The following is a 25,844-nucleotide window of genomic DNA, read 5'->3' on the forward strand; positions in this document are numbered from 1 at the left end:
AGCGATATAAATGATTTAGCTCCAACTGGAAGCGATACAAGCGAGTTAGCTTCTAATCCATGCGAAACAATAGATTTATCTTCAAGTACTTGGGATATAAACGATATAGCTTCAAATGCATGCGAAACAAACGAGTTAGCTTCACATTCATTCGAAACACATGATTTAGCTACAAATCAGTGCGAAGAAGAAGGTTTAGCTTCAAATCCAAGACAAACAAATGATTTAGCTTCAAATACTTACGATGTAAATGATATAGCTTCAAATGCATGCGAAACAAACGAGTTAGATTGACATTCATTCGAAACAAATGATTTATCTTCAAATCAATGTGCAGTAGAAGGTTTAGCTTCAAATCCATGCGAAACAAATGATTTATCTTCAAATACTAGCGATATAAATGATTTAGCTTCAACTGGAAGCGAAACAAGCGAGTTAGCTTCTAATCCATGCGAAAAAAAAGATTTAGATCAAATACTAGCGATATAAATGATTTAGCTTCAACTGGAAGTGAAACAAGCGAGTTAGCTTCAAAATCATGCGAAACACATGATTTATGTTCAAAGCAACGCGAAATAGAAGGATTAGCTTCAAAACCATGCGAAACAATTGATTTAGCTTCAAATCAATGCGAAGTAAAAGGTTTAACTTCAAATCTATAAGTAACAAATGATTTAGCTTCAGAAACTTGAGAAATAAATTATTTAGCTGCAACTGCATGCGAATACAAACGAGTTAGCTTGAAATCCATGCGAAGCACATGAGTTAGCTTGAAATCAATGCGGAGTAGATGGTTTAGCGTCAAATGCATGCGCAACATATGATTTAGCTTCAAATCAACGCAGAATAGAAGGTTTAGCTTCAAATGCATAGGAAACACATGATTTAGCTTAAAATCCATACGAAACACATGACTTAGCTTCAAATCAATGCAGAGTAGATGGCTTAGCTTCAATTGCATGCGAAACACATGATTTAGCTTCAAATCAATGTGGCATAGAAAGTTTAACTTCAAATGCATGAGAAACACATGATTTAGCCTTAAATCAATGCGAAGTAAAAAGTTTAGCTACAAATCCTTGCGAAACAAATGATTTAGCTTCAAATACTTCCGATATAAATGATTTAGCTTCAACTGCATGCGAAACAAACGAGTTAGCTTCAAATCCATGCGAAACACATGATTTGTCTTCAAAGCAATGCGAAGTAGAAGGTTTAGCTTCAAATCCATGCGAATCAAATGATTTAGCTTCCAATACTTGCGATATAAATGATTTAGATTCAACTGCATGCGAGACAAACAAGTTAAATTCAAATCCATGCGAAAAACGAGATTTAGATTTAAATCAATGCGGAGTAGAAGTTTTAGCTACAAATCCATGCGAAACAAATGATTTAGCTTCAAATACTTGCGATATAAACGATATAGCTTCAAATGCATGCGATACATACGAGTTATCTTCTCATTCATTCGAAACTCATGACTTAGGTTCAAATCAATGCGAAGTAGAAGGTTTAGCTTCAAATCCATGCGAAACAAATGACTTAGCTTCAAATACATGCCATATAAATGATTTAGCTTCAACTGGAAGTGAAACAAGTGAGTCAGCTTCAAATCCATGCGAAACACATGATTTATCTTCGAAGCACCGCGAAGTAGAAAGTTTAGCTTCAAATCCATGCGAAACAAATGATTTAGCTTCAAATACTTCCGCTATACATGATTTAGATTCAACTGCATGCGAAACAAACTAGTTAGATTCAAATCCATGCAAAACACTAGATTTAGATTCAAATCACTGCCGAGTACAAGTTTTAGCTTCAAATCCATGCGAAACAAATGATTTATCTTCAATTACTTGGGATATAAACGATATAGCTTCAAATGCATGCGATACAAACGAGTTAACTTCACATTCATTCGAAACACATGACTTAGGTTCAAAGCAATGCGAAGTAGAAGGTTTAGCTTCAAATCCATGCGAACCAAATGATTTAGCTTCAAATACTTGCGATATAAATGATATAGCTTCAACTGGAAGCGATACAAGCGAGTTAGCTTCTAATCCATGCGAAACAATAGATTTATCTTCAAGTACTTGGGATATAAACGATATAGCTTCAAATGCATGCGAAACAAACGAGTTAGCTTCACATTCATTCGAAACACATGATTTAGCTTCAAATCAATGCGAAGAAGAAGGTTTAGCTTCAAATCCAAGAGAAACAAATGATTTTGCTTCAAATACTTGCGATATAAATGATTTAGATTCAACTGCATGCGAAACAACCGAGTTAGCTTCAAATCCATGCGAAACACATGATTTGTCTCAAGGCAATGCGAAGTAGAAGGTTTAGCTTCAAATCCGTGCGAAACAAATGATTTAGCTTCAAATACTTGCGATATGAATAATTTATCTTCAACTGGAAGCGAAACAAACGAGTTAGCTTCGAATCCATGCGAAACGCAAGATTTAGATTCAAATCAATGCGGAGTAGAAGGTTTAGCTTCAAATCCATGCGAGACACATGAATTAGCTTCAAATCAATGCTATATAGATGGTTTGGATTTAAATCCATGCGAAACAAATGATTTAGCTTCAAATACTTGCGACATAAATGAGTTAGCTTCAACTGCATGCGAAACAAACGAGTTAGCTTCAAATCCATGCGAAACACATGATTTAGCTTCAGATCGATGCGAAGAAGAAGGTTAAGCTTCCAATCCATGAAAAACAAAAGAGTTAGCTTCGAATCCATGCGAAATACGTGAATTAGCTTCAAATTAATGCGGAGTATAAGGTTTAGCGTCAAATGCATGCGAAACACATGATTTAGCTTCAAATCAATGCAGAATGGAAGGTTTAGCTCCAAATGCATGCGTAACACATGATTTAGCTTCAAATCAGTGCGGAATAGAAGCTTTAGCTTCAAATGCATGCGAAAGAAATGATTTTGCTTCAAATCAATGCGAAGAAGAAGGTTTAGCTGCAAATCCATTCGAAACAAAAGTATTAGCTTCAAATACTTGCGATATAAATGATTTAGCTTCAACTGGAAGCGAAACAAACGTGTTAGCTTCACATCCATGCGAAACACATTATTTAGATTCAAATCAATGCGGACTAGAAGCTTTAGCATAAAATCCGTGCGAAACAAAAGATTTAGCTTCAAATACTTGCCATATAAATGATGTAGCTTCAACTGCATGCGAAACAAACGAGCAAGCTTGAAATCCATGCGAAAAACATTACTTATCTTCAAATCAAAGCGAAGTAGAAGGTTTACCTTCAAATCCACGCGAAACAAATGATTTAGCTTCAAATACTTGCGATATAAATGAGTTAGCTTCAACTGCATGCGAAACAAACGAGTTAGCTTCAAATCCATGCGAAACACATGATTTAGCTTCAGATCAATGCGAAGCAGAAGGTTTGGCTTCAAATCCATGCCATCAGACGATTTAGCCTCAAATCCATGCGAAATACATGAGTTAGATTCAAATTAATGCGGAGTAGAAGCTTTAGCTTCAAATGCATGCGGAGTAGGAGTTTTAGCTTCAAATGCATGCGACACACATGATTTCGCTTCAAATCAATGCGGAATAGAAGGTTTAGCTTCAAATGCATGTGAAACATATGATTCAACTTCAAATCAATGCGAAGTAGAAGGTTTAGCTTCAAATCCATGCGAGACACATGAATTAGCTTCAAATCAATGTGGAGTAGAAGGTATAGCTTCATATCCATGCGAAACAAATGATTTTACTTCAAATACTTGCGACGTAAATGATGTAGCTTCAAATGCATGCTAAACAAACGAGTTAGCTTCAACTGCATACGGAAAACCTGATTTAGCTTCAAATCAATGCTATATAGATGGTTTGGATTTAAATCCATGCGAAATAAATGATTTAGCTTCTAATCCTTGCGATATAAATGATTTAGCATCAACGGCATGCGAAACAAAAGTGTTAGCTTCAAATCCATGCGAAATACATGACTTAGACTCAAATCAATGCGAGGTAGAAGGTTGAGATTCAAATCCATGCGGAACAAGTGATTTAGCTTCCAACCAATGCGAAGTTGATGGTTTAGCTTCAAATCCATGCGAAACAAATGTTTTAGCTTCAAATACTGGCGATATAAATGATTTAGCTTCAACAGCATGCGAAACAGAAGAGTAAGCTTCAAATCCATGCGAACCACATGGCATAGCCTCAAATCAATGCGAGGTAGAAGGTTTAGCATCAAATCATTGCGAAACAAATTGTTTAGCTTCAAATACTTGCAATATAAATGATTTAGCTTCAACTGCACGTGAATCAAACGAGTTAGTTTCAAATCCATGCGAAACACATGATTTAGCTTCAAATCAATGCGAAGAATAAGGTTTAGCTTCAAATCCAAGCGAAACAAATGATTTTGATTCAAATACTTGGGATATAAATGATTTAGATTCAACTGCATGCGAAACAATCAAGTTAGATTCAAATCCATGCGAAAAACGAGATTTAGTTTTAAGTCAATGTGGAGTAGAAGTTTTAGCTACAAATCCATGCGAAACAAATGATTTAGATTCAAATACTTGCGATATAAATGATTTAGCTTCAACTGGAAGCGAAACAAGCGAGTTAGCTTCTAACCCATGCGAAACACATGATTTATCTTCAAATCAATGCGAAGTAGAAGCTTTAGCTTCAAATGCATGCGGAGTAGGAGTTTTAGCTTCAAATGCATGCGACACACATGATTTTGCTTCAAATCAATGCGGAATAGAAGGTTTAGCTTCAAATGCATGCGAAACACATGATTTAACTTCAAATCAATGCGGAGTAGAAGGTTTAGCTTCAAATCCATGCGAAACAAATGATTTACCTGCAAATACTAGCGATATAAATGATTTAGCATCAACTGAAAGCGAAACAAGCGAATTAGCTTCTAATTCATGCGAAAAAAAAGATTTAGCTTCAAATACTTGCGATATAAACGAAATAGATTCAAATGCATGCGAAACAAACGAGTTAGCTTCACATTCATTCGAAACACATGATTTAGCTTCAAATCAATGCGAGGTAGAAGATTTAGCTTCAAATTCATGCGAAACAAATGATTTAGCTTCAAATACTTCCGATATAAATGATTTAGCTTCAACTGCATGCGAAACAAACGAGTTAGCTTCAAATCCATGCGAAACACATGATTTGTCTTCAAAGCAATGCGAAGTAGAAGGTTTAGCTTCAAATCCATGCGAATCAAATGATTTAGCTTCCAATACTTGCGATATAAATGATTTAGATTCAACTGCATGCGAGACAAACAAGTTAAATTCAAATCCATGCGAAAAACGAGATTTAGATTTAAATCAATGCGGAGTAGAAGTTTTAGCTACAAATCCATGCGAAACAAATGATTTAGCTTCAAATACTTGCGATATAAACGATATAGCTTCAAATGCATGCGATACATACGAGTTATCTTCACATTCATTCGAAACTCATGACTTAGGTTCAAATCAATGCGAAGTAGAAGGTTTAGCTTCAAATCCATGCGAAACAAATGACTTAGCTTCAAATACATGCCATATAAATGATTTAGCTTCAACTGGAAGTGAAACAAGTGAGTCAGCTTCAAATCCATGCGAAACACATGATTTATCTTCAAAGCACCGCGAAGTAGAAAGTTTAGCTTCAAATCCATGCGAAACAAATGATTTAGCTTCAAATACTTCCGCTATACATGATTTAGATTCAACTGCATGCGAAACAAACTAGTTAGATTCAAATCCATGCAAAACACTAGATTTAGATTCAAATCACTGCCGAGTACAAGTTTTAGCTTCAAATCCATGCGAAACAAATGATTTATCTTCAATTACTTGGGATATAAACGATATAGCTTCAAATGCATGCGATACAAACGAGTTAGCTTCACATTCATTCGAAACACATGACTTAGGTTCAAAGCAATGCGAAGTAGAAGGTTTAGCTTCAAATCCATGCGAACCAAATGATTTAGCTTCAAATACTTGCGATATAAATGATATAGCTTCAACTGGAAGCGATACAAGCGAGTTAGCTTCTAATCCATGCGAAACAATAGATTTATCTTCAAGTACTTGGGATATAAACGATATAGCTTCAAATGCATGCGAAACAAACGAGTTAGCTTCACATTCATTCGAAACACATGATTTAGCTTCAAATCAATGCGAAGAAGAAGGTTTAGCTTCAAATCCAAGAGAAACAAATGATTTTGCTTCAAATACTTGCGATATAAATGATTTAGATTCAACTGCATGCGAAACAACCGAGTTAGCTTCAAATCCATGCGAAACACATGATTTGTCTCAAGGCAATGCGAAGTAGAAGGTTTAGCTTCAAATCCGTGCGAAACAAATGATTTAGCTTCAAATACTTGCGATATGAATAATTTATCTTCAACTGGAAGCGAAACAAACGAGTTAGCTTCGAATCCATGCGAAACGCAAGATTTAGATTCAAATCAATGCGGAGTAGAAGGTTTAGCTTCAAATCCATGCGAGACACATGAATTAGCTTCAAATCAATGCTATATAGATGGTTTGGATTTAAATCCATGCGAAACAAATGATTTAGCTTCAAATACTTGCGACATAAATGAGTTAGCTTCAACTGCATGCGAAACAAACGAGTTAGCTTCAAATCCATGCGAAACACATGATTTAGCTTCAGATCGATGCGAAGAAGAAGGTTAAGCTTCCAATCCATGAAAAACAAAAGAGTTAGCTTCGAATCCATGCGAAATACGTGAATTAGCTTCAAATTAATGCGGAGTATAAGGTTTAGCGTCAAATGCATGCGAAACACATGATTTAGCTTCAAATCAATGCAGAATGGAAGGTTTAGCTCCAAATGCATGCGTAACACATGATTTAGCTTCAAATCAGTGCGGAATAGAAGCTTTAGCTTCAAATGCATGCGAAAGAAATGATTTTGCTTCAAATCAATGCGAAGAAGAAGGTTTAGCTGCAAATCCATTCGAAACAAAAGTATTAGCTTCAAATACTTGCGATATAAATGATTTAGCTTCAACTGGAAGCGAAACAAACGTGTTAGCTTCACATCCATGCGAAACACATTATTTAGATTCAAATCAATGCGGACTAGAAGCTTTAGCATAAAATCCGTGCGAAACAAAAGATTTAGCTTCAAATACTTGCCATATAAATGATGTAGCTTCAACTGCATGCGAAACAAACGAGCAAGCTTGAAATCCATGCGAAAAACATTACTTATCTTCAAATCAAAGCGAAGTAGAAGGTTTACCTTCAAATCCACGCGAAACAAATGATTTAGCTTCAAATACTTGCGATATAAATGAGTTAGCTTCAACTGCATGCGAAACAAACGAGTTAGCTTCAAATCCATGCGAAACACATGATTTAGCTTCAGATCAATGCGAAGCAGAAGGTTTGGCTTCAAATCCATGCCATCAGACGATTTAGCCTCAAATCCATGCGAAATACATGAGTTAGATTCAAATTAATGCGGAGTAGAAGCTTTAGCTTCAAATGCATGCGGAGTAGGAGTTTTAGCTTCAAATGCATGCGACACACATGATTTCGCTTCAAATCAATGCGGAATAGAAGGTTTAGCTTCAAATGCATGTGAAACATATGATTCAACTTCAAATCAATGCGAAGTAGAAGGTTTAGCTTCAAATCCATGCGAGACACATGAATTAGCTTCAAATCAATGTGGAGTAGAAGGTATAGCTTCATATCCATGCGAAACAAATGATTTTACTTCAAATACTTGCGACGTAAATGATGTAGCTTCAAATGCATGCTAAACAAACGAGTTAGCTTCAACTGCATACGGAAAACCTGATTTAGCTTCAAATCAATGCTATATAGATGGTTTGGATTTAAATCCATGCGAAATAAATGATTTAGCTTCTAATCCTTGCGATATAAATGATTTAGCATCAACGGCATGCGAAACAAAAGTGTTAGCTTCAAATCCATGCGAAATACATGACTTAGACTCAAATCAATGCGAGGTAGAAGGTTGACATTCAAATCCATGCGGAACAAGTGATTTAGCTTCCAACCAATGCGAAGTTGATGGTTTAGCTTCAAATCCATGCGAAACAAATGTTTTAGCTTCAAATACTGGCGATATAAATGATTTAGCTTCAACAGCATGCGAAACAGAAGAGTAAGCTTCAAATCCATGCGAACCACATGGCATAGCCTCAAATCAATGCGAGGTAGAAGGTTTAGCATCAAATCATTGCGAAACAAATTGTTTAGCTTCAAATACTTGCAATATAAATGATTTAGCTTCAACTGCACGTGAATCAAACGAGTTAGTTTCAAATCCATGCGAAACACATGATTTAGCTTCAAATCAATGCGAAGAATAAGGTTTAGCTTCAAATCCAAGCGAAACAAATGATTTTGATTCAAATACTTGGGATATAAATGATTTAGATTCAACTGCATGCGAAACAATCAAGTTAGATTCAAATCCATGCGAAAAACGAGATTTAGTTTTAAGTCAATGTGGAGTAGAAGTTTTAGCTACAAATCCATGCGAAACAAATGATTTAGATTCAAATACTTGCGATATAAATGATTTAGCTTCAACTGGAAGCGAAACAAGCGAGTTAGCTTCTAACCCATGCGAAACACATGATTTATCTTCAAATCAATGCGAAGTAGAAGCTTTAGCTTCAAATGCATGCGGAGTAGGAGTTTTAGCTTCAAATGCATGCGACACACATGATTTTGCTTCAAATCAATGCGGAATAGAAGGTTTAGCTTCAAATGCATGCGAAACACATGATTTAACTTCAAATCAATGCGGAGTAGAAGGTTTAGCTTCAAATCCATGCGAAACAAATGATTTACCTGCAAATACTAGCGATATAAATGATTTAGCATCAACTGAAAGCGAAACAAGCGAATTAGCTTCTAATTCATGCGAAAAAAAAGATTTAGCTTCAAATACTTGCGATATAAACGAAATAGATTCAAATGCATGCGAAACAAACGAGTTAGCTTCACATTCATTCGAAACACATGATTTAGCTTCAAATCAATGCGAGGTAGAAGATTTAGCTTCAAATTCATGCGAAACAAATGATTTAGCTTCAAATACTTCCGATATAAATGATTTAGCTTCAACTGCATGCGAAACAAACGAGTTAGCTTCAAATCCATGCGAAACACATGATTTGTCTTCAAAGCAATGCGAAGTAGAAGGTTTAGCTTCAAATCCATGCGAATCAAATGATTTAGCTTCCAATACTTGCGATATAAATGATTTAGATTCAACTGCATGCGAGACAAACAAGTTAAATTCAAATCCATGCGAAAAACGAGATTTAGATTTAAATCAATGCGGAGTAGAAGTTTTAGCTACAAATCCATGCGAAACAAATGATTTAGCTTCAAATACTTGCGATATAAACGATATAGCTTCAAATGCATGCGATACATACGAGTTATCTTCACATTCATTCGAAACTCATGACTTAGGTTCAAATCAATGCGAAGTAGAAGGTTTAGCTTCAAATCCATGCGAAACAAATGACTTAGCTTCAAATACATGCCATATAAATGATTTAGCTTCAACTGGAAGTGAAACAAGTGAGTCAGCTTCAAATCCATGCGAAACACATGATTTATCTTCAAAGCACCGCGAAGTAGAAAGTTTAGCTTCAAATCCATGCGAAACAAATGATTTAGCTTCAAATACTTCCGCTATACATGATTTAGATTCAACTGCATGCGAAACAAACTAGTTAGATTCAAATCCATGCAAAACACTAGATTTAGATTCAAATCACTGCCGAGTACAAGTTTTAGCTTCAAATCCATGCGAAACAAATGATTTATCTTCAATTACTTGGGATATAAACGATATAGCTTCAAATGCATGCGATACAAACGAGTTAGCTTCACATTCATTCGAAACACATGACTTAGGTTCAAAGCAATGCGAAGTAGAAGGTTTAGCTTCAAATCCATGCGAACCAAATGATTTAGCTTCAAATACTTGCGATATAAATGATATAGCTTCAACTGGAAGCGATACAAGCGAGTTAGCTTCTAATCCATGCGAAACAATAGATTTATCTTCAAGTACTTGGGATATAAACGATATAGCTTCAAATGCATGCGAAACAAACGAGTTAGCTTCACATTCATTCGAAACACATGATTTAGCTTCAAATCAATGCGAAGAAGAAGGTTTAGCTTCAAATCCAAGAGAAACAAATGATTTTGCTTCAAATACTTGCGATATAAATGATTTAGATTCAACTGCATGCGAAACAAACGAGTTAGCTTCAAATCCATGCGAAACACATGATTTAGCTTCAGATCGATGCGAAGAAGAAGGTTAAGCTTCCAATCCATGAAAAACAAAAGAGTTAGCTTCGAATCCATGCGAAATACGTGAATTAGCTTCAAATTAATGCGGAGTATAAGGTTTAGCGTCAAATGCATGCGAAACACATGATTTAGCTTCAAATCAATGCAGAATGGAAGGTTTAGCTCCAAATGCATGCGTAACACATGATTTAGCTTCAAATCAGTGCGGAATAGAAGCTTTAGCTTCAAATGCATGCGAAAGAAATGATTTTGCTTCAAATCAATGCGAAGAAGAAGGTTTAGCTGCAAATCCATTCGAAACAAAAGTATTAGCTTCAAATACTTGCGATATAAATGATTTAGCTTCAACTGGAAGCGAAACAAACGTGTTAGCTTCACATCCATGCGAAACACATTATTTAGATTCAAATCAATGCGGACTAGAAGCTTTAGCATAAAATCCGTGCGAAACAAAAGATTTAGCTTCAAATACTTGCCATATAAATGATGTAGCTTCAACTGCATGCGAAACAAACGAGCAAGCTTGAAATCCATGCGAAAAACATTACTTATCTTCAAATCAAAGCGAAGTAGAAGGTTTACCTTCAAATCCACGCGAAACAAATGATTTAGCTTCAAATACTTGCGATATAAATGAGTTAGCTTCAACTGCATGCGAAACAAACGAGTTAGCTTCAAATCCATGCGAAACACATGATTTAGCTTCAGATCAATGCGAAGCAGAAGGTTTGGCTTCAAATCCATGCCATCAGACGATTTAGCCTCAAATCCATGCGAAATACATGAGTTAGATTCAAATTAATGCGGAGTAGAAGCTTTAGCTTCAAATGCATGCGGAGTAGGAGTTTTAGCTTCAAATGCATGCGACACACATGATTTCGCTTCAAATCAATGCGGAATAGAAGGTTTAGCTTCAAATGCATGTGAAACATATGATTCAACTTCAAATCAATGCGAAGTAGAAGGTTTAGCTTCAAATCCATGCGAGACACATGAATTAGCTTCAAATCAATGTGGAGTAGAAGGTATAGCTTCATATCCATGCGAAACAAATGATTTTACTTCAAATACTTGCGACGTAAATGATGTAGCTTCAAATGCATGCTAAACAAACGAGTTAGCTTCAACTGCATACGGAAAACCTGATTTAGCTTCAAATCAATGCTATATAGATGGTTTGGATTTAAATCCATGCGAAATAAATGATTTAGCTTCTAATCCTTGCGATATAAATGATTTAGCATCAACGGCATGCGAAACAAAAGTGTTAGCTTCAAATCCATGCGAAATACATGACTTAGACTCAAATCAATGCGAGGTAGAAGGTTGAGATTCAAATCCATGCGGAACAAGTGATTTAGCTTCCAACCAATGCGAAGTTGATGGTTTAGCTTCAAATCCATGCGAAACAAATGTTTTAGCTTCAAATACTGGCGATATAAATGATTTAGCTTCAACAGCATGCGAAACAGAAGAGTAAGCTTCAAATCCATGCGAACCACATGGCATAGCCTCAAATCAAAGCGAGGTAGAAGGTTTAGCATCAAATCATTGCGAAACAAATTGTTTAGCTTCAAATACTTGCAATATAAATGATTTAGCTTCAACTGCACGTGAATCAAACGAGTTAGTTTCAAATCCATGCGAAACACATGATTTAGCTTCAAATCAATGCGAAGAATAAGGTTTAGCTTCAAATCCAAGCGAAACAAATGATTTTGATTCAAATACTTGGGATATAAATGATTTAGATTCAACTGCATGCGAAACAATCAAGTTAGATTCAAATCCATGCGAAAAACGAGATTTAGTTTTAAGTCAATGTGGAGTAGAAGTTTTAGCTACAAATCCATGCGAAACAAATGATTTAGATTCAAATACTTGCGATATAAATGATTTAGCTTCAACTGGAAGCGAAACAAGCGAGTTAGCTTCTAACCCATGCGAAACACATGATTTATCTTCAAATCAATGCGAAGTAGAAGCTTTAGCTTCAAATGCATGCGGAGTAGGAGTTTTAGCTTCAAATGCATGCGACACACATGATTTTGCTTCAAATCAATGCGGAATAGAAGGTTTAGCTTCAAATGCATGCGAAACACATGATTTAACTTCAAATCAATGCGGAGTAGAAGGTTTAGCTTCAAATCCATGCGAAACAAATGATTTACCTGCAAATACTAGCGATATAAATGATTTAGCATCAACTGAAAGCGAAACAAGCGAATTAGCTTCTAATTCATGCGAAAAAAAAGATTTAGCTTCAAATACTTGCGATATAAACGAAATAGATTCAAATGCATGCGAAACAAACGAGTTAGCTTCACATTCATTCGAAACACATGATTTAGCTTCAAATCAATGCGAGGTAGAAGATTTAGCTTCAAATTCATGCGAAACAAATGATTTAGCTTCAAATACTTCCGATATAAATGATTTAGCTTCAACTGCATGCGAAACAAACGAGTTAGCTTCAAATCCATGCGAAACACATGATTTGTCTTCAAAGCAATGCGAAGTAGAAGGTTTAGCTTCAAATCCATGCGAATCAAATGATTTAGCTTCCAATACTTGCGATATAAATGATTTAGATTCAACTGCATGCGAGACAAACAAGTTAAATTCAAATCCATGCGAAAAACGAGATTTAGATTTAAATCAATGCGGAGTAGAAGTTTTAGCTACAAATCCATGCGAAACAAATGATTTAGCTTCAAATACTTGCGATATAAACGATATAGCTTCAAATGCATGCGATACATACGAGTTATCTTCACATTCATTCGAAACTCATGACTTAGGTTCAAATCAATGCGAAGTAGAAGGTTTAGCTTCAAATCCATGCGAAACAAATGACTTAGCTTCAAATACATGCCATATAAATGATTTAGCTTCAACTGGAAGTGAAACAAGTGAGTCAGCTTCAAATCCATGCGAAACACATGATTTATCTTCAAAGCACCGCGAAGTAGAAAGTTTAGCTTCAAATCCATGCGAAACAAATGATTTAGCTTCAAATACTTCCGCTATACATGATTTAGATTCAACTGCATGCGAAACAAACTAGTTAGATTCAAATCCATGCAAAACACTAGATTTAGATTCAAATCACTGCCGAGTACAAGTTTTAGCTTCAAATCCATGCGAAACAAATGATTTATCTTCAATTACTTGGGATATAAACGATATAGCTTCAAATGCATGCGATACAAACGAGTTAGCTTCACATTCATTCGAAACACATGACTTAGGTTCAAAGCAATGCGAAGTAGAAGGTTTAGCTTCAAATCCATGCGAACCAAATGATTTAGCTTCAAATACTTGCGATATAAATGATATAGCTTCAACTGGAAGCGATACAAGCGAGTTAGCTTCTAATCCATGCGAAACAATAGATTTATCTTCAAGTACTTGGGATATAAACGATATAGCTTCAAATGCATGCGAAACAAACGAGTTAGCTTCACATTCATTCGAAACACATGATTTAGCTTCAAATCAATGCGAAGAAGAAGGTTTAGCTTCAAATCCAAGAGAAACAAATGATTTTGCTTCAAATACTTGCGATATAAATGATTTAGATTCAACTGCATGCGAAACAAACGAGTTAGCTTCAAATCCATGCGAAACACATGATTTGTCTTCAAGGCAATGCGAAGTAGAAGGTTTAGCTTCAAATCCGTGCGAAACAAATGATTTAGCTTCAAATACTTACGATATAAATGATATAGCTTCAAATGCATGCGAAACAAACGAGTAAGCTACATATTCATTGGAAACACATGATTTAGTTTCAAATCAATGCGAAGTAATAGGTTTAGCTTCAAATCCAAGCGAAACAAATGATTTAGCTTCTAATACTTGCGATATAAACGATATAGCTTCAAATGCATGCGAAACAAACGAGTTAGCTTCACATTCATTCGAAACACATGATTTAGCTTCAAATCAGTGCGAAGAAGAAGGTTTAGCATTAAATCCAAGACAAACAAATGATTTTGCTTCAAATACTTGCGATATAAATGATTTGGATTCAACTGCATGCGAAACAAACAAGCTAGATTCAAATCCATGCAAAACACGAGATTTAGATTCAAATCAATGCCGAGTAGAAGGTTTAGCTTCAAATCAATGCGAAACAAATAATTTACCTTCGAATACTTGCGATATAAATGATTTAGCTTCAACTGGAAGCGAAACAAGCGAGTAAGCTTCAAATCCATGCGAAACAAATGATTTATCTTCAAATACTTGCGACATAAATGAGTTAGCTTCAACTGCATGCGAAAGAAACGAGTTAGCTTCAAATCCATGCGAAACAAATGATTTAGCTTCAGATCAATGCGAAGAAGAAGGTTTAGCTGCAAATCCATTCGAAACAAAAGTATTAGCTTCAAATACTTGCGATATAAATGACTTTGCTTCAACTGGAAGCGAAACAAACGAGTTAGCTACGAATCCATGCGAAACACATGATTTAGCTTCAAATGAATGCGGAGTAGATGTTTCAGCTTCAAAACCATGCTAAACAAATGATTTTGCTTCAAATTCTTGCGATATAAATGATTTGGCTTCAACAGCATGCGAAACAAAAGAGTAAGCTTCAAATCCACGCGAAACACGTGACTTAGCCTCAAGTCAATGCGAGGTAGTAGGTTGAGAATCAAATCCTTGCGAAACAAATTATTTTGCTTCAAATACTTGCGATATAGATGATTTAGCTGCAAGAGCATGCGAAACAAAAGAGTTAGCTACAAGTCCATACGAAACACATGATTTATCTTCAAATCAATGCGAAGTAGAAGGTTTAGCTTCGAATCCATGCGAAACAAATGATTTAGCTTCAAATACTTGCGATATGAATAATTTATCTTCAACTGGAAGCGAAACAAACGAGTTAGCTTCGAATCCATGCGAAACGCAAGATTTAGATTCAAATCAATGCGGAGTAGAAGGTTTAGCTTCAAATCCATGCGAGACACATGAATTAGCTTCAAATCAATGCTATATAGATGGTTTGGATTTAAATCCATGCGAAACAAATGATTTAGCTTCAAATACTTGCGACATAAATGAGTTAGCTTCAACTGCATGCGAAACAAACGAGTTAGCTTCAAATCCATGCGAAACACATGATTTAGCTTCAGATCGATGCGAAGAAGAAGGTTAAGCTTCCAATCCATGAAAAACAAAAGAGTTAGCTTCGAATCCATGCGAAATACGTGAATTAGCTTCAAATTAATGCGGAGTATAAGGTTTAGCGTCAAATGCATGCGAAACACATGATTTAGCTTCAAATCAATGCAGAATGGAAGGTTTAGCTCCAAATGCATGCGTAACACATGATTTAGCTTCAAATCAGTGCGGAATAGAAGCTTTAGCTTCAAATGCATGCGAAAGAAATGATTTTGCTTCAAATCAATGCGAAGAAGAAGGTTTAGCTGCAAATCCATTCGAAACAAAAGTATTAGCTTCAAATACTTGCGATATAAATGATTTAGCTTCAACTGGAAGCGAAACAAACGTGTTAGCTTCACATCCATGCGAAACACAGTATTTAGATTCAAATCAATGCGGACTAGAAGCTTTAGCATAAAATCCGTGCGAAACAAAAGATTTAGCTTCAAATACTTGCCATATAAATGATGTAGCTTCAACTGCATGCGAAACAAACGAGCAAGCTTGAAATCCATGCGAAAAACATTACTTATCTTCAAATCAAAGCGAAGTAGAAGGTTTACCTTCAAATCCACGCGAAACAAATGATTTAGCTTCAAATACTTGCGATATAAATGAGTTAGCTTCAACTGCATGCGAAACAAACGAGTTAGCTTCAAATCCATGCGAAACACATGATTTAGCTTCAGATCAATGCGAAGCAGAAGGTTTGGCTTCAAATCCATGCCATCAGACGATTTAGCCTCAAATCCATGCGAAATACATGAGTTAGATTCAAATTAATGCGGAGTAGAAGCTTTAGCTTCAAATGCATGCGGAGTAGGAGTTTTAGCTTCAAATGCATGCGACACACATGATTTCGCTTCAAATCAATGCGGAATAGAAGGTTTAGCTTCAAATGCATGTGAAACATATGATTCAACTTCAAATCAATGCGAAGTAGAAGGTTTAGCTTCAAATCCATGCGAGACACATGAATTAGCTTCAAATCAATATGGAGTAGAAGGTATAGCTTCATATCCATGCGAAACAAATGATTTTACTTCAAATACTTGCGACGTAAATGATGTAGCTTCAAATGCATGCTAAACAAACGAGTTATCTTCAACTGCATACGGAAAACCTGATTTAGCTTCAAATCAATGCTATATAGATGGTTTGGATTTAAATCCATGCGAAATAAATGATTTAGCTTCTAATCCTTGCGATATAAATGATTTAGCATCAACGGCATGCGAAACAAAAGTGTTAGCTTCAAATCCATGCGAAATACATGACTTAGACTCAAATCATTGCGAGGTAGAAGGTTGAGATTCAAATCCATGCGGAACAAGTGATTTAGCTTCCAACCAATGCGAAGTTGATGGTTTAGCTTCAAATCCATGCGAAACAAATGTTTTAGCTTCAAATACTTGCGATATAAATTACTTTGCTACAACTGGAAGCGAATCAAACGAGTTAGATACGAATCAATGCGAAACACATGATTTAGCTTCAAATCAATGCGGAGTGGAAGGTTTATCTTCAAATCCTTACGAAATAAATGATTTAGCTTCAAATACTGGCGATATAAATGATTTAGCTTCAACAGCATGCGAAACAGAAGAGTAAGCTTCAAATCCATGCGAACCACATGGCATAGCCTCAAATCAATGCGAGGTAGAAGGTTTAGCATCAAATCATTGCGAAACAAATTGTTTAGCTTCAAATACTTGCAATATAAATGATTTAGCTTCAACTGCACGTGAATCAAACGAGTTAGTTTCAAATCCATGCGAAACACATGATTTAGCTTCAAATCAATGCGAAGAATAAGGTTTAGCTTCAAATCCAAGCGAAACAAATGATTTTGATTCAAATACTTGGGATATAAATGATTTAGATTCAACTGCATGCGAAACAATCAAGTTAGATTCAAATCCATGCGAAAAACGAGATTTAGTTTTAAGTCAATGTGGAGTAGAAGTTTTAGCTACAAATCCATGCGAAACAAATGATTTAGATTCAAATACTTGCGATATAAATGATTTAGCTTCAACTGGAAGCGAAACAAGCGAGTTAGCTTCTAACCCATGCGAAACACATGATTTATCTTCAAATCAATGCGAAGTAGAAGCTTTAGCTTCAAATGCATGCGGAGTAGGAGTTTTAGCTTCAAATGCATGCGACACACATGATTTTGCTTCAAATCAATGCGGAATAGAAGGTTTAGCTTCAAATGCATGCGAAACACATGATTTAACTTCAAATCAATGCGGAGTAGAAGGTTTAGCTTCAAATCCATGCGAAACAAATGATTTACCTGCAAATACTAGCGATATAAATGATTTAGCATCAACTGAAAGCGAAACAAGCGAATTAGCTTCTAATTCATGCGAAAAAAAAGATTTAGCTTCAAATACTTGCGATATAAACGAAATAGATTCAAATGCATGCGAAACAAACGAGTTAGCTTCACATTCATTCGAAACACATGATTTAGCTTCAAATCAATGCGAGGTAGAAGATTTAGCTTCAAATTCATGCGAAACAAATGATTTAGCTTCAAATACTTGCGATATAAATGATATAGCTTCAACTGCATGCGAAACAAACGAGTTAGCTTCAAATCCATGCGAAACAAATGATTTAACTTCAAATACTAGCGATATAAATGATATAGCTTCAACTGGAAGCGAAACAAGCGAGTTAGCTTCTAATCCATGCGAAAAAAAAGATTTAGATCAAATACTTGCTGTTATTGCTCGTGGTTGATCTTGCGATCGTTCGAGCTTTGTTGTAACTTGCACGCCTTGTGTGCCGACTAATACTCTATTTGTTGGCTAACCGGGCGCTGCAACAATGGGCTTCCCGGGAGACCTCTGTATCCACTGACAACGAATACTGTGGATGGACAGATCAGGACTGTCGAACAATCGTGTAGCATCCACGAGGTCACCTCGGTTAGCCCTACCTTTACTTCAGGGTGGGCGGCGAGGAAAAACTGCCCAATCACGGCAGGCTCAAAAAACGAACGCTAATTGGTTGGAACCTTTGGAAAGGGTACCGCGAACGCCTCCAGATGAGCTTCCTCCTCATGGGAAAATTTGGAAATCTACCCCATCTGGAAGCAATCGCGCCGTGTGGTCCAAGTCCCAACTCCGCTAACGCCTGGTCGTAAATCAGAGATAAGTCCTTCACGGAGGACCACCATAAAACTGTCGACGGGGCCCATGAGTTTTACGATGCTCGAAAACTAACACTTCTGCCACGGGGTGACAGGCCCACCCCCCTAGCCATCAAGGAGTTATGTGTCTGGCCCCCGCCGTGAAGCCCAGATGGGGAATCCCTAACACTCTTGTTGAGAAATCAGAACAAAGGTCTCATTGTGACCTTTATAAACCCTAACATACCGCCCACCTTGAACTAATCTAGTTCAATTGCACTAAAAATTAAGCGAACATATCGTAATACAATGCTAGTGGTTATAAACTAGTACAACAATGAACTATGAGAACAGTTGAATAATGTGACTAAAACTACTCAACGCAAACTATTTCTACTTAGTGTTCGCTTAGTCTTCTATGGGCAGCACACAAATTTTAGACGCTGGTCTCTTGAGCATTCCACGGGTAGTGCGAATGGTGGACACTCTGCAGATGCCATCCTGGCCCGGATGCAGCTCAACCACGCGTCCCAATGCCCACTTCAGGGGTGGAAGGTTGTCCTCCTTGATAAGGACCATGTCCCCGACCTTGGGAACAACAGCGCATCCTTGTCTCCATTTCCGACGCTGTTGGAGCCCATGCAGGTATTCCTCGTGCCAGCGCTTCCAGAAGTGCTGAACCATCTGCTGTAACAACTGAAACCTATTCAGCCGGTTTCGCGGGGTGTCCAGGAGATGGACATGAGGCAATGCCGTCAACGCCTCTCCCACCAAGAAGTGACCAGGCGACAGTGGGTTCAGGTCAGAAGGATCGGACGACAAAGGATGGAAGGGACGGGAGTTAAGACAGGCTTCAACCTGTGTTAGTACTGTACACATCTCCTCAAATGTGAGCCTCTGCTCGCCTCTCACACGTCTCAGGTGCGTCTTGACGGAACGGACCGCCCGCTCCCACAATCCGCCAAAATGCGGCGCACGTGGGGGGATCAGCTGCCATTGGATCTTGTTTTGAGCCAATGCCCCTTTAACCTTGTCGTTGTGAGCGGGGGATGCCAGAAAGTGACCCAGGTCCCTTAACTCATTTCGCGCTCCAATAAAATTCGTGCCATTGTCCGAGTGTATGACACGACACATTCCTCGTCGCGCAGTGAATCTACGTAGGCCGTTCAGAAATGAATCAGTGGTCAAATCCACTGCCAACTCCAAGTGAACTGCCTTGGTCACAAAGCAAACAAACAGGCACAGATAGGCCTTTCTACTAGTTCGAGAGCGCCCGCTGTCCACTACTAGAAACGGGCCGGCATAGTCCACGCCGCACGTAGAAAAAGGAGTAACGCGATCGGCTGGTAAATTACCCATTTGGGGTTGCGCGGCGCCAGGCTTCGTCCGGAAGCATCTCATGCAACTACGCACAACCTTCCGCGTGATTCGTCCGCCTGATGGAATCCAATAGTTCGCGTGAAGAGATGCGAGAGTTTGTTGGCAACCGGCATGCAACAATCGGAGATGCTCGCGCCGAATTATCAGGACTGCCAGAGGACTGGAACTTGGTATTAAGATCGGATGTTTTCGCGAGAAGGCTATCGGAGCATTCCGCAGGCGGCCGCCCACCCTAATGATCCCGAGCTCGTCCACGAAGGGGTTTAGGGACAATAACGAGCTTGTTCGATCTAACGGCTGCCTAGCTCCTAGCTGCCTCATTTCGACGCTAAAGTGATGGTTTTGCGTGACCCTGATTACAATTCGTTCGGCTGAAGAAAGTTCCGTGATTGACGGGGAACCCTGACACTTGCTTCGCGAAGCCTTATCCGTCCGTTGACTCTTGGAGCAAAATCTAAGAACGTATGCTAGGATTCGTAACAATTTGCTGTAGCATGACTGCCCTTCAATCAGTTTCAAGACTGGGTGCACCGGTCTAACCGAGGTTGTCAATTTAACTAACGCCTGCTCACAAGTTTCGCAAGTCAGCAGATCGTCGACATAGAAGTCGCTCCGGATGACTTCGCTAACATCCGGCAGCGAGTGCGCGCAATATTTCCCGATCTGCTGAAGGACCCGAGTGGCCAAGTAGGAAGCGAACGCGGTGCCGTAGGTGATGGTGTTGAGACTGTACCTCCCTATTGCATCGTGTTCCGAAAAACGCCACAGGATGCCTTGGTAGCTTCGGTCTTCCCCTCTAACCGCGATCTGCCGATACATTTTAGCAACATCCGCGGACACAACAATGCCATGTTTACGAAATCGCAGCAGGATGTCTAACAGCTCATCCTGTGTGGGGGGGCCTACCATTTGTGTATCATTCAACGGAACGCCCGACGCGGTTTTCGCTGAGCCATCAAAGACGACCCGAAGTTTGGTGGTCGTGCTATTGCCTTCCATCACTGCATGATGAGGCAGGTAATAGCTACCGCTGACCCCTCCTATGTCCTTCGGATCCAATCTTGACATATGGCCCAGATTTTCATACTCGCGAAGGAACTCCTTATACTGCGCTTGGAGGTCGGGCTGCTTCCTGAATTTGCGTTCTAAATCCAGAAGCCCACGTTCCGCCTGAGGACGAGACTCTCCCAATTCATGAGTCCTATCGTTGAACGGGATCGCTACGATGGATCGCCCCTGCTCGTCGCGCCTAGTATTTTCAACAAAGTGCTGTTCGCACGGATCGTGGTCTTTGCCATTGACCTCCGCGTTACCGACCTCCGCGTCACCGACCTCCGCGTTACCGACCTCCGCGTTACCGACCTCCGCGTTACCGACCTCCGCGTTAACGACCTCTTCGACCTCCCCGAGCCGAGATAGACCGATTTTCAAATCGGAGTTCGTCGCAGTGACTGAGTTTTCGCGGGCTTTCAAAAGGAGTGTCTCAGCCTTGGACATGATCGAGTAGTAATCGTTTTCAAAGGACTCGCGCTCGGCAATCTGCGCTTCCTCGTACGAGGTACCTATGACGGCGCATTCTATTCGAGTCTGGACGTTATTGAAAAGTTCGTACAGGCTCTCATTTGCTCTTACGCGTTTTTCGAGGGCCATTAGATCCGCGTTCGCGCTCTCGGACTCGAGAAACCTTTTAAATATGGTGAGCCTGGCCTTCACAGACCCGCGCTCAGTAAAGAATGCCTTTGCTGCCTCCATGACGTGCACGACTGACAACAAATTAAAGGGATGGTGACTTACGGACTGGATGGAGTGAGATCAGCTTGACTTCTATCGTCCCACAGGATGCCCGTTGCTTCCTGGCGGCTAGCAGTCCTTTCTTGCGTGATCCTTGCCCAATGTCCGCAGTCTCGTGCACGAAGCGTGGACCCTGATGACGGCTGTCGCTTGTTCCTATCACGTCCAGAGGGGTGGGGAGCTCAATTCCCACGCACGGCAGCCGCACTGGATGTACAAGCTGACAGCGGACTTCCAATAGGTCGAAGTTCTTCTTCAAATGTTATTCGGCAAACCGGCTCGAATAACTCAACGATGATGTTCTTACTGGCAAGAACCAAGGAATACACAGTGGACTGTATCTAATTACTCGAGTATCCGGCTCTGGCGGATCAAATGTTAGTGGTCGATGCAACCCTTGAAGATGCACGCCGCTTGCTGCTATCACGTCCAGGGGGGTGTTGAGCCAAGTCCTCACACACAGGCGCCTCACTGGATGTACAAGTCGACGGCCAAGTCTTCCAACAATGTCACAGCACTGTGTGGACCTTTCCACACAATATCCGGCTCGAAGGACCAAATGTTATTGCTCGTGGTTGATCTTGCGATCGTTCGAGCTTTGTTGTAACTTGCACGCCTTGTGTGCCGACTAATACTCTATTTTTTGGCTAAGCGGGCGCTGCAACAATGGGCGTCCCGGGAGACCTCTGTATCCACTGACAACGAATACTGTGGATGGACAGATCAGGACTGTCGAACAATCGTGTAGCATCCACGAGGTCACCTCGGTTAGCCCTACCTTTACTTCAGGGTGGGCGGCGAGGAAAAACTGCCCAATCACGGCAGGCTCAAAAAACGAACACTTCTGCCACGGGCGACAGGCCCACCCCCCTAGCCATCAAGGAGCTATGTGTCTGGCCCCCGCCGTGAAGCCCAGATGGGGAATCCCTAACACTCTTGTTGAGAAATCAGAACAAAGGTCTCATTGTGACCTTTATAAACCCTAACACTTGCGATATACATGATTTAGCTTCAACTGGAAGTGAAACAAGCGAGTTAGCTTCAAAATCATGCGAAACACATGATTTATCTTCAAAGCAACGCGAAATAGAAGGATTAGCTTCAAAACCATGCGAAACAATTGATTTAGCTTCAAATCAATGCGAAGTAGAAGGTATAGCTTCAAATCCCTGTAAAACAAATGATTTAACTTCAAATTCTAGTGATATAAATGATTTAGCTTCAACTGAATGCGAAACAAACGAGTTAGCTTCAAATCCATGCGAAACACATGAATTATCTTCAAATCAAAGCGAAGTAGAAGCTTTGGCTTCAAATCCATGCCAAACAGACGATTTAGCCTCAAATCCATGCGAAATACATGAGTTAGATTCAAATTAATGCGGAGTAGAAGCTTTAGCTTCAAATGCATGCGGAGTAGGAGTTTTAGCTTCAAATGCATGCGACACACATGATTTCGCTTCAAATCAATGCGGAATAGAAGGTTTAGCTTCAAATGCATGCGAAACATATGATTTAACTTCAAATCCATGCGAAGTAGAAGGTTTAGCTTCAAATCCATGCGAAACAAATGATTTTGCATCGAATACTTGCGGTATAGATGATTTAGTATCAACTGCATGCGAAACAAAAGATTTTGCTTCAAGTCCATCCGAAACACATGATTTATCTTCAAATCAATGCGAAGTAGAAGGTTTAGCTTCAAATCCATTCGAAAGAAATGATTTTGCTTCAAATACTTCCGATATAGTTGATTTAGATTCAACTGCATGCGAAACAAACGAGTTAGCTTCAAATCCATGTGCAATACATGAATTAGCTTCAAATACTTGAGATATAAATGATTTAGTTTCAACTGGAAGTGAAAGAAGCGAGTTAGCTTCAAATCTTTCGAAATACATGATTTATCTTCAAAGCAAAGCGAAATAGAAGGTTTAGCTTCAAATCCAAGCGAAACAAATGATTTTGCTTCAAATACTTGGGATATAAATGATTTAGATTCAACTGCATGCGAAACAATCAAGTTAGATTAAAATCCATGCGAAAAACGAGATTTAGTTTTAAGTCAATGTGGAGTAGAAGTTTTAGCTACAAATCCATGCGAAACAATTGATTTAGCTTCAAATACTTGCGACATAAATGAGTTAGCTTCAACTGCATGCGAAACAAACGAGTTAGCTTCGAATCCATGCGAAACACATGATTTAGCTTCAAATCAATGCGAAGTAGAAGTTTAGCTACAAATCCATGCGAAACAATTGATTTAGCTTCAAATCAAAGCGAAGTAGAAGGTTTAACTTCAGATCTATAAGTAACAAATGATTTAGCTTCAGAAACTTGAGAAATAAATTATTTAGCTTCAACTGCATGCGAATACAAACAAGTTAGCTTGAAATCCATGCGAAGCACATGAGTTAGCTTGAAATCAATGCGGAGTAGATGGTTTAGCGTCAAATACATGCGCAACATATGATTTAGCTTCAAATCAACGCAGAATAGAAGGTTTAGCTTCAAATGCATGGGAAACACATGATTTAGCTTAAAATCCATGCGAAACACATGACTTAGCTTCAAATCAATGCAGAGTAGATGGCTTAGCTTCAATTGCATGCGAAACACATGATTTAGCTTCAAATCAATGTGGCATAGAAGGTTTAACTTCAAATGCATGAGAAACACATGATTTAGCCTTAAATCAATGCGAAGTAAAAAGTTTAGCTACAAATCCATGCGAAACAAATGATGTAGCTTCATATCAATGTAAAGTAGAAGGTATAGCTTCAAATCCTTAAGAAACAAATGATTTAGCATCAAATACTTGCGACATAATTGATTTAGCTTGAACTGGATGCGAAACAAACGTGTTAGCTTCACATCCATGCGAAACACATTATTTAGATTCAAATCAATGCGGATTAGAAGCTTTAGCATAAAATCCGTGCGAAACAAAAGATTTAGCTTCAAATACTTGCGATATAAATGATGTAGCTTCAACTGCATGCGAAACAAACGAGCAAGCTTGAAATCCATGCGAAAAACATTACTTATCTTCAAATCAAAGCGAAGTAGAAGGTTTACCTTCAAATCCACGCGAAACAAATGATTTAGCTTCAAATACTTGCGACATAAATGAGTTAGCTTCAACTGCATGCGAAACAAACGAGTTAGCTTCAAATCCATGCGAAACACATGATTTAGCTTCAGATCAAAGCGAAGTAGAAGCTTTGGCTTCAAATCCATGCCAAACAGACGATTTAGCCTCAAATCCATGCGAAATACATGAGTTAGATTCAAATTAATGCGGAGTAGAAGCTTTAGTTTCAAATGCATGCGGAGTAGGAGTTTTAGCTTCAAATGCATGCGACACACATGATTTCGCTTCAAATCAATGCGGAATAGAAGGTTTAGCTTCAAATGCATGCGAAACATATGATTTAACTTCAAATCAATGCGAAGTAGAAGGTTTAGCTTCAAATCCATGCGAAACAAATGATTTTGCATCGAATACTTGCGGTATAGATGATTTAGTATCAACTGCATGCGAAACAAAAGATTTTGCTTCAAGTCCATCCGAAACACATGATTTATCTTCAAATCAATGCGAAGTAGAAGGTTTAGCTTCAAATCCATTCGAAAGAAATGATTTTGCTTCAAATACTTCCGATATAGTTGATTTAGATTCAACTGCATGCGAAACAAACGAGTTAGCTTCAAATCCATGTGCAATACATGAATTAGCTTCAAATACTTGAGATATAAATGATTTAGTTTCAACTGGAAGTGAAAGAAGCGAGTTAGCTTCTAATCTTTCGAAATACATGATTTATCTTCAAAGCAAAGCGAAATAGAAGGTTTAGCTTCAAATCCAAGCGAAACAAATGATTTTGCTTCAAATACTTGGGATATAAATGATTTAGATTCAACTGCATGCGAAACAATCAAGTTAGATTAAAATCCATGCGAAAAA

General features: G+C 38.4%; 1 protein-coding gene across 1 annotated transcript; it reads right to left on the reverse strand.

Annotated features, from left to right (window-relative positions):
* Positions 1-19,114: 19,114 nt before the first annotated feature.
* On the reverse strand, positions 19,115-21,838 carry LOC143263291 (uncharacterized). The gene has a single exon (XM_076528380.1). The coding sequence runs from the start codon at positions 21,836-21,838 to the stop codon at positions 19,115-19,117; it is 2,724 nt and encodes a 907-aa protein (XP_076384495.1).
* Positions 21,839-25,844: the final 4,006 nt, after the last annotated feature.

Source organism: Megalopta genalis, unplaced genomic scaffold, assembly GCF_051020955.1.
Source record: "Megalopta genalis isolate 19385.01 unplaced genomic scaffold, iyMegGena1_principal scaffold0449, whole genome shotgun sequence".
Lineage (NCBI taxonomy): Eukaryota > Metazoa > Arthropoda > Insecta > Hymenoptera > Halictidae > Megalopta > Megalopta genalis.

Coding starts and splice junctions, on each gene's coding strand:
- LOC143263291 (XM_076528380.1), bottom strand. CDS start 21,838: ATGGAGGCAGCAAAGGCATTCTTTACTGAGCGCGGGTCTGTGAAGGCC.